This window comes from Papio anubis, chromosome 5 (genome assembly GCF_008728515.1).
Source record: "Papio anubis isolate 15944 chromosome 5, Panubis1.0, whole genome shotgun sequence".
NCBI lineage: Eukaryota > Metazoa > Chordata > Mammalia > Primates > Cercopithecidae > Papio > Papio anubis.
The window spans coordinates 108,057,284-108,071,111 of NC_044980.1; the positions used below are offsets into that span (position 1 = coordinate 108,057,284).

At 36.0% G+C, this 13,828-nt stretch overlaps 1 protein-coding gene across 1 annotated transcript in view; it reads right to left on the reverse strand.

Moving 5' to 3' along the window:
- The window catches only part of PGGT1B (protein geranylgeranyltransferase type I subunit beta), a 56,308-nt gene that overhangs the window by 15,853 nt on the left and 26,627 nt on the right, over positions 1-13,828 (reverse strand). The window contains exons 5-6 of the mRNA XM_003900006.5: positions 13,358-13,490; positions 7,945-7,990 (exon numbers count right to left, since the gene is read on the reverse strand). Of these exons, the coding sequence (XP_003900055.1) occupies positions 7,945-7,990; positions 13,358-13,490 (179 nt within the window). The remainder of the gene's footprint in view (positions 1-7,944; positions 7,991-13,357; positions 13,491-13,828) is intronic.

A 13,828-nucleotide genomic window follows, 5' to 3' on the forward strand; every position in this document is an offset into this window, starting at 1 on the left:
GGGGCTGGGGGAGGGATAGCATTAGGAGAAATACCTAATGTAAATGACGAGGTAATGGGTGCAGCACATCAACATGGCACATGTATACATATGTAACAAACCTGCACGTTGTGCACATGAACCCTAGAACTTATATTAAAAAAAAAAAAAAAAGAATTTTAAGGAAGAAAAGAATGGTGGGGAATGGGGGTGGTAGGAAAGAGAGAAACCAAATATGAAAGCAGATGCACAGCATTACTTCAAAACGTATTCATACCCACTGCGTAGGCTGAATAATGCCTCCCCAATATTTAAGTCCTAATCCCTGGAACCTGTGAATGTTACTTTATATGGAGAAAGAGGCTTTGCAAATGTGATTAAGTTAAATGATCTTGAAATGGGGAGATTATTTGGTATTATCTGGGTGGGCCCTAATTGTACTCACAAGAGTCATTACAAGAGGAGAGAAGGAGATTAGACTAACAGAGAGGTGGCAGTGGGTACCACTGCCAGGTGGCAATGCAACTATGGTGCCAGCGATTTGAGTGTTGTAGCCAAAGGCAAGGAATGCCAGCAGCCACTAGAAGCTGGGAAGAATCAAAGGACAGATTCTTCCCTGGAGCCACTGCTGGCGAAAGAAGCCAGCCCTGTTGACATCTTGATTTGAGCCCTGTAATTCTCGGCTCAGGCTTAGTCACAGATGTATAGCTCTGGCCAGAAGTGGAGAGAATAAATTTGGGTTGCTTTATGCCCCTGTATTTGTGCCAAAATGTTACAGCAGCGATAGAAAACTAATTAATACACTCACAAAGGTACTTTCCTCAGGAAATGAAAAGTCAGTATTTTTCCATATAAGAAAAGAAACAACACTTTTTACTGGCACTATTTGTTGTCAACTCCAAACAATTTGAATACACTTATACTTGACTTCACCTAGTGATTTTTAATAATTTTAGCAATTTAAATGTCTTGTTCCTAATATATCTCATGCCTTAACTATCCTTTTGGTGTTACAAATCTTGAATGTATTCTCTGGCAAAGGAAAGGTGAGCATTCCCTCTAGAAAACTCAAGGTAGCTATCATATTAGAAGTGTTACTGTCAGCTAGGAACTATTTAATCTTCAGAATTAGCTGGGACATCTATGTTACTCTTGAGTGAATCAAAAGAAAAGCTAAAAAAAATTTATTGCAACCTTTTAAAATAATTTCTATTAAGCAACTATTAATCTTATTTCCTTTCCAAATGACTCATTAGTTTCAATTTTTCTTTCATAACCAAGTCATGACTTCAAGTGTTATTACATCATTAAATATAAAGTCTCTAATAGACAGTAAGTAACCTTTAAAACTCCCGAAAAGTAAAAAGAGGCAATTAAGAATTATTCTCCAAACTACCTATTAGGACTACTTAATGCAAGCTGGCACAACTCAAAGAAAAAACACTCTTTACTTTGTCCAAACTAATGGATTTTGAAAATAGTAACTACAGAAGTTTGGACACTGGGTTGCCAGAAACATTTACAAAGTCTAAGATTAAACTAACATTCATTTACCAGCAGGTAAGCCTGTTGCTCCTAAAGTCTCTTGTTTTACACAAATCTCTAAAATATAAAACCCCGTATAAAAACTAGTATGTTAGGCTGGGCATGGTGGCTCATGCCTGTAATCCCACCACTTTGGGAGGCCAAAGTGAGAGAACTGCTTGAGCTCAGGAGTTCGAGACCAGCCTGGGCAATATAAGGAGACCCCGTCGCTACAAAAAAATATTTAAAAAATTGGCCAGGCGTGGTGGTGTTCACCTGTGGTCCTAGCAACTTGGAAGGTGGCAGTAGGAGGATCGCTTGACTGCACCCCAGCCTGGACGACAGAGTGAGACCATGTCTCAAAAAAAAAAAAAATAGTAGTATGTTAGAAGAGTGTTAAAGGCAGACATAGAATCAAGAAGAAAAGAGAAGTGACATCTTGATAATAAGTAGATTACAAAATACTATTTAAAAACAGGCACAAGAACTAAAATGGAGTATCTTTTTGGGGCTAGATGTCATTAGATCAATGATCTGTACACACTTCAAAATACTTCAAGCATATTATATCATATATTAAAAGTACAATACTAGAATTGTTCTTTATTATAATGATTTGAGTTCATCAAGAAAAGGTGAAACTGTGTTCATTAGGCCTTAGTTGAAGACATAGTATGAACAAAACTTTAAGGATAATAGTAAGAATATTGAGGCAAATACAAATAAAAGAATAAGAAAGATTTTCATCTGAAATGGTTAAAAGTTTGCCACCTACGTGATGTGCTTCAGTTACATGGAGAATTAGCATATGCAGAATACCTCAGTCATAAAACATCACAGATGGAAGGGACCATAGAGACTCTCTCTTAACCTACCCCAGTTCTACCAAGTGCAGGGTAAAGGAGGTGTTCCTGACTTCAGCTCTGTTATGTCATGATCTACTTATATTTTAACAGTGTTTAACAGTTGTAACTTATTTTGCTCCCACAGGTTTTCCAGTTCAGTTTTAGATATTCTCTTAGTACTTGTATATATTAAGTTATCAGAAAAGAATCCATGTCCTCTGAAACTTAAGGTAGTCAACAATCATATAGCTAAAGTAGAAAACTAAATAAATAGGCACATAAATAAGCACATCATTTTACAATTAAACACCATATTAAAAAGGTGAAGTAATATTTTTTTTTTTTTTGAGACAGGCTGGAGTGCAGTGGCGTGATCTCAGCTCACTGCAACCTCCGCCTCCTGGGTTCAAGCGATTCTTGTGCCTCTGCCTCCCGAGTAGCTAGGATTACACGTGTGTCCCACCACGTTTGGCTAATTTTTTTTGTATTTTTAGCAGAGATGGGGTTTCACCATGCTGGCCAGGCTGGTCCTGAACTCCTGATCTCAAGTGATCCACACACATCGGCCTCCCAAAGTGCTGGGATTACAGGCAGAGCCCCCGTGCCTGGCCAAGTGATATAAATTCAAGGGTGTTGAATATTTAGATTTAACATTTATCTTTATATAATTAAGAAGTAGAGATATTTTAAAAGAATCATGGAACCAAATTAATTTACCTGAACTTCTGCATTATGAATCCTCAGTTGGCGGGGGTAGGCGGGGCAGCGAGAATAGTTTTATCTCTAACAAAGCAGGAAAATTCAATTCTTCCAAAACAAAAGGAACATTTTACCCTAAAACTGTACAAGACGAGCATCCCTAATCCAACATTCTGAAATCTGAAATGCTCCCAAATCTGAAACTTTTTGAGCACCTGCATGACATTCAAAGGAAATGTTCACTGGAACATTTCAAATTTCTGATTTCTAGATTAGGGAAGCTTAATTGGTAAGCATAATGCAAATATTCCATAATCCAAAACACTACTGGACTCAAGTATTTTGGATAAGGGATACTCAACATGTACTATCTTAAGGGAATCATGGGGATAAAGAGAATCACTACATTTGATGATCATGGCCTAAAAGGATAAAATATATCTGTTTAGTTTTCATGAAAAATGGGCTCCAAGCTAAGCAACAGTTGGAGAACAGTAGTTGAATTAAAAAATATATATATATATAAAATAATATTTAAATTGGGGAATGAGAAAGGCACATAAAGAAACTAAATTAATAACAAACTGTAACAGAAATACACCTTCCAAATTCAACTTTCCAAGCAAGAGATGCAAAGTGGAATACAGGATAACTAATTCATCAAATAGTACAGTGTACAAGGGCATATGGAATAAGACATGAATGACCAGCTTACAATCCAGCAAAGATAAACAGAGGTAAGTACCATAAAAATGGCATGAATTAAGTATTATGGGAATACAGAAAAGGGAAATATTGCTCAGAACTAAGGGAGACAAAAGATGATGAAATGTTTTACAGAGAAGGTGACACTGGAAGCCCTGGAACCAGGTATAGAAAGATAGATTAAACTCTTGACAGTTATGAAAAGAGAAACAAGCAGAAGCAGGTGGAAAGGAAGCATTTCAAGCAAAGGAAAAGGAATATTAGCAACGTCCAGAGGTGAAAAACCACGTATAAATGTTTGGAGAGTATGTTTTCTTACAACCTAGAGTGCATGGAAGGGGTCACTCAGATGTGGGTCTACAAAGTTAGACTGAAATCAGATTACAGACAAATAAACTAAGGGACTTAAATGCAGGCAGGACGAGATTACTGAGCAAGCACAGGGTTTTAAAGTGGGTTATGACACTTACCTGATATGTGAGCCTACTAAGCAAGTGACTTCTCTGAGTGAAATAACAGTAATTATTGTGGTTTTGTACTGTGTCAACTTGGCTAAGCTAGAATTCTGTTTCCCAGGATCCACTTCCCTGTATGGTCAAAAGTTAGAGAAATCTGTGTGAGACTTGTAAGGTGGAGGTTAAGTAGCACTCATTACCCTGGTTATGGTTAGAGGAGATAAGCAACAAAGGCAGTGGTGCTAAGTCCAGCTTGCCCTTATTCTCCCATAAACTTGGCATCCAAATTCTTCTTACTCTTGCCCTGGTTACGTCAGGCCCACATACTGTGAAGGAGCACCAGCCCTTCACAGACTTATCCACAATCTGGCAGGTGACTGTGTCTGGCTTTCTAGATTTCCCTATATGGCCTGACCTGTCCACCCGTGCCACTGCTTCAGGAGGCTTGTCAATGATTTTCCCTGACCCTCCAACTACCCCTTTTATCTTCTTCCACAATTGTGTATAAAATATTTCTATTACAGCCTTTATTCTTTAATACTCATAGTGGTTTTACTTCTCTGAGTTCTAAAACAAAAATGTCTATTCTCAGAGGGTTGATATGAGGATTCAATGAGACTGTATGTAAAGTATCAGATGGCAGTGGGCACACAGCAGCTGGTTAATCAATACATTATTTTCCTCTTAGTCTGTAGATCAGGGATTATAAATTGATAATTTATGGACGACAACTGGTGTAACTGGCAAATTAAAAACAAAAATAGAAAAGGAGATTAAAATTAAACTCAAAATTCTGGATTGCTGGATTCCCCCGGCCAAAAAATATTTTTAAAAATCAATAAATCTATGTTAGTTCTGAATAGCAACAACAGGCTGAAGAGGAGAATGATGGTTTTAAAAATATGCAGTTTGAGATACTGAAGTCATATCGAGAAAGATGCCTGGCAAGCAAATGGAAAGGGGGCTATGCAGCACAGAAGCAACAGTACAGATTGGGAAACACAGTTTTGGGTGCCATCAACACAGAGATAATTAATAAAGAACCATCTGTTAGTTTGTTCAACTATGTGCCAAGCATGTTACAGGTGCAGAGGATACATCAGTGTGTAACACAGGCAAAAATCTCTGTTCTCATGAGGTTTAAGTGAGAAGCAGCAGACAAAAAACAAATAGATAAAACATAGGTCATTTATAAAATAATAAGTGATATGGAGAAAAATAAATCTAGTAAGGGGGTTAGAGAATGGGATGTGTATGTGTAGTTTGTTCGGAATTCTATTATAAATACTGCAGGTGTATCTGGGTGGTTTGCAATTTTAAATCAGGAGCTTGAACCAAGATCTGAAGGATGTGAAAGAAAACCAGGTGTATGCTGGGGGTGGAGGATGATGGAGGAAGATTCTACATACAAGGAACAGCACATACAAAAGCCTTGAGATTTAGGAAGAATTATCAAAAGAAAAGAAAGCTGAACTGAGGTAAAGAAATGAGAGGAAGAAACAAAGATGGTGAAGGAACCAGAAGTAATTCATGAGGAAGTAGGACAAGTGGAATGTGATGTTTTAAGAAAGAAGGGGGGAGGTTAATAGCTCAAATGCTTCAATAAATATAAGATGAGGAATGAGAAAGATATTGGATTTGAAATACAGATCACTCATGACTTTCAAAGACAAACTTCCTAAGTTCCTGAAGGCTTACACAGAGAATGACAGAACAAGTCATTTGTGAAGAAAAGTGAATAGTACATTTGGACCACTTTTCCAAAGACAGTAACAATAAAAAAGAAAAAGAGAGGACACAGTGACTTGATGGGGTGGCCAAATTGTAGGACTTTTTAGAAAGAGGTTTCACTTGCTAGTATAGATAGTGATGAGAGGGGGAAAGAAAACTAAACCAAAATCCTTTAAGGTAGCACTTCCCAGCCTATCTAACTTCATAGCACACAAAGAAAATTAAAATATTTGGTATTTGTAGGCCATACTGTAATACTGAGGAAGATGCTCCTGGCCAGAGACAACCTTACCAGGGACTCCAGATACCCAGGTGCTGCTTGGTTGTTCCAAAGGCTGAAGGGGCTCTATTTTGATAACCTATTTAAGATACACAAATACACTGTGACACTCTGATTAAAAGGCCTTCCTCTAGGGCTTTTAGGCCTCAAATCTACCAAGCCAAAGTTACAGATAGAGGGAAGATACAAGCTTTAGGGCACGAACTATAGTCCATCACTAATGATCCTAATGGGTACAGCCTACTCAAGTCATACCAATTCAAAATCATGACTTGTATAAATCAGGAAGATTTTTTCCTGACAGGACCCATTAGACAGTGTCATGTTTGGGAAGCCCCTCTGTTTCATATTCCAGAGAATATAATCCCAATGTCTTGGAAAGAATATCAACTGTATTACAGGTGAGGTGACTCCTCAGCCAGAGTGTACATTAATACCACCTACAATAGTAAACACCAGATCCTGTCTTCTCAGAAATTCTTAGAGCCACCAGATTTCCTTTTTGTACAACTATAACTACATCCCTCTTGATCATGTGGCGATGACTAGTAACATAATTGTTACTGCCAGCTCCTCCCACCCTCCATCTCATAGACTCAGGCACATACAAAAACTACGGTGTCATAATTACAGTATGGCTTCAGAGGACAGTGTTCTATATACCCCTTAGAGACACACAGTCTACAGCTACCTAAATTTAAGGAGGGAGTGAAGAGGTGAGAAGAGGAGGAAATACTTGATAGGACAAAATCCCAGAGTATATACAAGGCTATGGGGTTAAGGAATATTTGTTAGAAATATCTTTTTATACAGGTTTTATGATTTACAAATCACTTTTCCCCATATCTCTTATAATCCTAATAACAATCCTAAAGAAAGATGCAATCCTTTCTACTCTATTGATGAGGAAACCCTTAGAGAAATTAAGTGAGGAGCCAAGGTCACTCAGTTGGTGTCAGGGCTGAGACCAGAACACTGCTCTGTTCTTTCTGCTCCATTATGCTAGCAAAGGGATAGAGATAACAAATAATCATACAGAAAACTGTTGTGATGAGGAGGAAACTGAAATTCACTCAGAGAGGCTCCATGACCTGGCCTCTTCCTTTTTAGAAAAGAAGAATGGAAGCTTATTTATTTCCAAATGGAAATTTCAACTTGTGAGAACTCAGGCTATTGATGTGCTGACAAACTTAGTGACTATCACATTATTCTAGTTCTTCCAAAAGTGGAAAAAAACACGAAAGAAAAGACTGTATTAATGTTTGCACTAAATATAAGCTAAGCAGCAAAATGTTTTATGATTATGACTAATAATTTTATTAAGGAAGGTAAATAAAAATTTTCATTTCTTCATGAACTTGTTCATTCATATTTAATATTCTATATTTGGTCTAGCCTTTTAGAGTTATGCCAAAGAAAACCTGTTGTTTTCTAACAATAGAGTAAGAAACAATCCCAAGATATTTTCATGCAGCTAACACCTGAATAGATTACTAGAAAATATCATATGAACATCCCAGCCTGAATAATACCTGAATGATAACTGACCAAAGAGGCTTCAAATATACAAAATGGTGTCAAAAGAGAATCAGGAAAGTGACAAAGAAGAAAATTATGCTGCACCAAGGGTTGAGAAAAACTTCTGAGGTTCTCCATACTGAAGACACCAAGATGTTGTCTAAGGGAACAAAAGAAACTACATGTTCACTTATTTAAGATGTCTTACCATGAGATTCAAGTCCAGCTCCCTGTGCCAGTCCATTGTCATAGGACTGAAAAAGAAAAACATTGTTCAGTTTAATAGGGAAGTAATAATGATAATAATAAATGAATAAATAAGTTGCCATTGCACTAAGTTTGTGGTCTCTTCTAATTTTATTTCTCCTTTATATCTTCCAAAATATGTGTTTTTCCCCATGGAGAATAGAATTAGGCATTTTCAAATACCTGATTTTGTCTTCTTATTCACCAAGCCAAATCACTAAATGTATACACTAGGCACATTCTGAGAATAGATTGTTCAAAGTTATCTACATATTCAATCTCAATTCAATAAAAGCTCCAAACCTTACTCCTTTACCATTGCAAGTATGCATGAGTTGGAGGAAAATATAAGGATTTCACACTGATAGAACATTATAAACATGAAACAAGTCTATTTCAGGCAGTCTGGGGTCACTGAGAATAATGATAGCCATTACTGGGTACCATTATTTGAATCTCCCCACATACACTCCAAAATCAAAACAGAAGAACAGTAAAACTTTGAAAACTCAAACCTTAGCAAAGGTTTGAGTGTGAAGACACACTCAAGCTTCAGATTACCTGTCTACAGAAAAAGAAACATCAAATCCCAGCAAGCCATCTATTGCAACTCTGACACACCTTTGCAGAGAGCAAGGGTGATTTATGAAAAATCATGAGGAGGGGAGCTAACAGTAGTTCCGAGACTGATCTAAAATCACTGCCTAAAAGAGAAAGTCCACCCTAAATATGAGAAATACAGGCAATTCTCACTTTGCACAGTTCTCTTATGCACACATTCCAGTTGCCATGGTTTAGCTAAGTACACAACAAACTTCAGTAACCACAGCAGCATATTAACTGCAATTGCAGAAAGTACAAAACTCCGTTACTGGCTCTTCAGTCTGCAGATCACTACATAAATAAGAGATGTGCATCATGATCAGTGATCAATCACACCACCTTTTTCAAAGTCTGTTAGGAATTGGTCATTGCACATGTTATTCAGTTCACACACAGATAGCAGATGTGGTTGTGCTCTTTGTCTCTTAGTGATAAACCCACATGATGTTTTATTAAAAGGCATAACAAAAAGAGGGGCTTGGCCAACAAAGATGAAAGTGCAGTAAAGAAATAAAAAGCATTAACACTGGGTATGAAATTAAAATTAGAGTTATAGAAGAAATAGCTATTACGGGGAAGTTGATAATATTGCTGTTTGAGACTCTAGATATACAGTCAGAAGAACTAAGTGAAGGTGAAACATCTATAAGAAAGGGAAGGGCTTGTGATAAAAAAAGATGAAGATGTTCTAGGGAACTGCTATGGGCAAAAAAAACTTCACATAAAAGGAATTCTCAGAGGTTTCACAACACTGAAAACACAAAACATACGTTGGAAGCTGACAGAAGCTTAGATTGTGGTCATTTGCCTACACACAGAAAAAAGACTCCATCTTATAACTTATATAATGAGAAGAGGGCAATATTCTCAATATTTCCAATGTTTAAAATTATAGTATACGATATACTGATTTTACTATTTAAAACATTATAGTATACTATATGCTGATTTTACTGTTTAAAACATTATACATACATTTATAACTGACAGGAAGAGTTTTCAATGTTTTGACAAAAATTTTAAAGGTCACAAAACAATCATAATTTTTCCCATTGATGATTAAAATCACTGTGTATCATTTCAGCTTGTGTGGTTATCATAGCATGGCACTATCATGCAAAATGAGGATAGCCTATTCTGAAAGAGGCCTGGCAGACACAGTACTGGCTATATGGAAGGCACTTAAAAGAATGTGCAAGTCAAGGTGGCAGGGCTCAAATTTTGCTGAAGAAAATTAAAAACAGAGGGAGAAGCCCTTTGAAAATCAGGTAATGAAGGATAACTCAAAAGAGCAAAATTCAGATACCTGAGAAACAAAAGAGAACCGTTTTCCTACCATAAAAATCATGGAACAATCCCAGCTACAAAGAAAAGCCACCCGTTAAAGAAAGCATACTTCATTACAATGAAGAGAACAATCTTAAACTAGGAATTCTTCTAAGAAAAAAAAAAAAAAAAAAAAAAAAAAAAACTCCATAAAATTACTAACATACAAAGTAACTCTGAGATGAAAACACAGCAAATGAAATGAAAACACCTAAGTATATAAAAATCTGCCTCTACTCCCAAGAAGTAGGCATGAATCAGAAGAAAACTGTAATGTAGCACTCCACACTCAAATACATATCCTCAAACAAGCATTTGGAAATAAAAAAGGAAATTAAAAGTTAAAAACAGATGAACAAACAACAGAAATAAAAAGAGAAATAGTGTTAGAAAAGAAATAGAAGAAAAAGACAAAATAAGAAATAAATTCTAAATTACAGGATGACTAAGGAAGAATAATCTCAAATGAAAATACAACAAGGGACACTGAAAAAAGCAGAAAACAGCCAAGAGAATAAAAATGAGATAAATAAGTCAAAAAGGTCAAAGAGAAAGTGGCTGAAAAGAAGGTCAGGCAAAAAAAAGAACAGACACTAAAATGGAATTCCTAAAAAAAAAAAAAGAAGAAAAAAAAAAGCAAATGCAAAATAATGGACTAGAACTAGGGGTCAGCAATGGCCCAAAGGCTAACTCTGGCCTGCAGTCTGGATTTGTATGGCCCTCGAGTTAAGAAAATGGTCAATTACACTCATAATAAAGGAAATAATAAAATGAAAAATCATGAGAGGAGGGGAGCAAAATTAAAAATATACTGAAATATCATTTTTTGACCACCAGAAAAAAAGGTAAAAACAAAGAAAGTATAACACTTTTTACTGGTGAGGCTATGTGAAAACAGGCACTCTCCTATATTGGTGGGAAAACAAACTGGTCTATTCTTTTTGAAGAGAAAATGGGAAATCTCTAATAAAATTACATATGCATTTACCTTTTGATCAAGCAATTCCACTACCAGAAATTTACTCTGAAGATGTATCTATAACAATATATAAATATATATGCAGAAAGTTATTAATTACAGCATTATTTGTAATTGCAAAATATATGCTCTAAATATAGAATTGCTGAAAAAAACCATGGTGCATTCACACAGTGGAGTAATATAATAGGAAACTATAAGAAAAAGAGAAAAATCTCTCTGAACTGATAAGGAGTAATTTTCACATTGTACTGGTGGTTTTTTGTTTGTGTTTTTTTCTCCCAAGCTATACTGTTAAGTGAAAAAAGCAAACAGCAAAAAATGAGTATGGTATGCTACCTTATGAAGAAAGAAAAAGCATTAAAAATATACGTATCTTCTCATCAGTAAGAAATGGAAGAAAGATAAACTGAAAACTAATGAGAATGGTTACCTACAGGGTGACAGGGAACAAGATGTTAAGTACGGGAGTTAAGAAGAGGGTGGAAGACAGGAAGGGTGAGGGGCAAGGAGTCATACTTCTCTGTATGTATCTTTTTGTATAGTTCTGAAGTTAAGAACCAAATTAATTTTTCACATATTAAGTAAATAAATAAAGTCAAAGTTGTGGGCAGGAGAGGGCTAAAAGTGAAGGAAAAGCCTAAAATGGAAATCAAAGACTAACAAATAACCTACTTGTATTTCAAGCAGATAACATAACCATATTAAAGGAGGGAAATAAAATAAGTAACTGGAGTACTTCTTAAATATAGTATTCTGACTATATGCCCTCAGACTCAAAACAAAAAGAACCAATGTATTTTGGGTAATAGGAGCCGGGATTGCTTGTCACTTTCAGAGAATGGAGTCACAAATGAAAGGACGAAAGTTAAAATGAGCCCTGTGGTGTTAGACTGAAATTTGAGGCATCACGATATTCATGGTTTTAATATATAGATACATAGACACAGAAATACAGATTGTGTGTGTCTGTAAGGGGATGCCTATGTATGCATACATTTCCTATCTCTGCCTGAGAAAAGGCCTAGAAGTAATGACATCTCAATACCAATGAGCATACCTAGTACCCAGATTCAAGTTTCTAAACTCTATCCTCTAACAAGAATAACCAAGGCTCCTCAAAGAAATGACTGATTCCAGAGCCGAGGATGGAAAAGTAGAAGATAAACCTGGAATATCTTGTGCCAGAAAGCAAGGTCTTCAAAGAATGAGGGTAACATGTCAAAAGGGCATAGAGCCTACTTAAAGGGGCTCCCCCAGGCCTAATCTGGGGCAATCTGAGCATCAAAATAATGACAGTAACAGATAACAACCCACTGAATAAAATTAGAAACTAGAGTCCATAGAGATATAAATAAGTAAGTACAAGTAAATAAATAAATGAAGGCAAAGGGAAAGTTTTTTTCAAACAGTAGAATTTTAACTGACATTTATAGGAAGGATGCGAGAGCTGGAAAACATTCAATGCATACTAACAACACTATTGGATAAAAATTTGATTAGGGACTCACTGAATATTTACAGTCTCCAGATATCTCACCACAAGATATTCAGTAATTACAAAGGGAAAAGTACTAACTTCACAGAGAAAACTCTGGCATATGCCATCTTAGCCAAGTGAGCAGACATAGGGCAAATCAACTTGCTGCACCTCCAAATACAGTGCACTGAGAAGCCAGTATTACTTCTGTACCATTCATACCAAAAATTCTTATCACCCACCCTCCTATCAAACATAAATCTCTTTTCCTCTTAAAACTCCTTTAATGGTCTCTTCTTTCTGTATCCACAGGCTTTTTAAAATTTGTGCTGTTGTAGATTCTACAAAAATCTGATCCACAGTTACACATTCACTTAAATGCAACTCCATTCTTCTTAGGAACTCATAGACGTTTTCACTTTGAAATACTGCCTACGAAAAGTTGAATTAACAGCCTAAAATATTCTAACAGCCTCAAAATATTCTAATCTATAAAATGAAACACTTCATTTGGAAAATAATAAACCTATGAAGCAGTAGTTTTATTTCTCCTTTTATACAGAGATGACACAGTACAGCAAAGGATAGTTCTGCTGAGACTAAGCTTTCCTTACTAATGCCAATAAAAAGTCTCATCAAAGATAACATAATCTTCCAGTTTGCTTGTCAGGACTCTCTACTAACTCCTGCTAGAATAAGCTGTCAATATTTGACTTTCAGATTTTACTTCTTTTTCTTTTAAGTCGATCAATCCCTTTCTTATAAAGATACTGCTTCTTTAAATAAAATCATATTAAATTTTAATGGTCAAGGAGTCAATCTGTACTTCATTTCTTTATTGTGGTCTGATACATAATTTACCTAAAAAGCAATCTTAATGCTCTCATTTACAAATGGTTGGTGGAAGAGATGAGACATACACTATAATACAGCCCTCATGTACCAGCAAAAACAACCTAAATAGTCAATTTTATCAATAGAACTCACCATACTTCTTCTAATATAGGTGATGGCCTTTTTCATATCCATGCCTGACCAGTTGTTGAGCATATAGCAAATACAGGAAGCACAGTACACAAATCGCATGTCATTTTCACTGCCTTCAGGTACTGCACAAAAACTGAAAATAAAAACAACAGTATGATTTTCTATTAACAATGGACTCTGATTTTTTTTGCATAGGGGTTAGAAACACCTCTTGTGTGTCTTTACTTACAGAAAAATCTGTTGATTATTCCACTTTTATTATTCAATAAAGAATAAGACTACTAACTTGAATAATAGAAAACTTTCTCTAAATCATCATTCTAGTACAAACTTTTGATTTCTTGGTCATTTTACACACTACCATGTTACTCCCTCCCAGATGCTTACTCAGCATACGCTTATTTGCTCCCAGCCAGGGACAGCTGCAGTAGACTGGCTTGAGGCAGAAAATGTAAAAAGTAAAACCTGAGA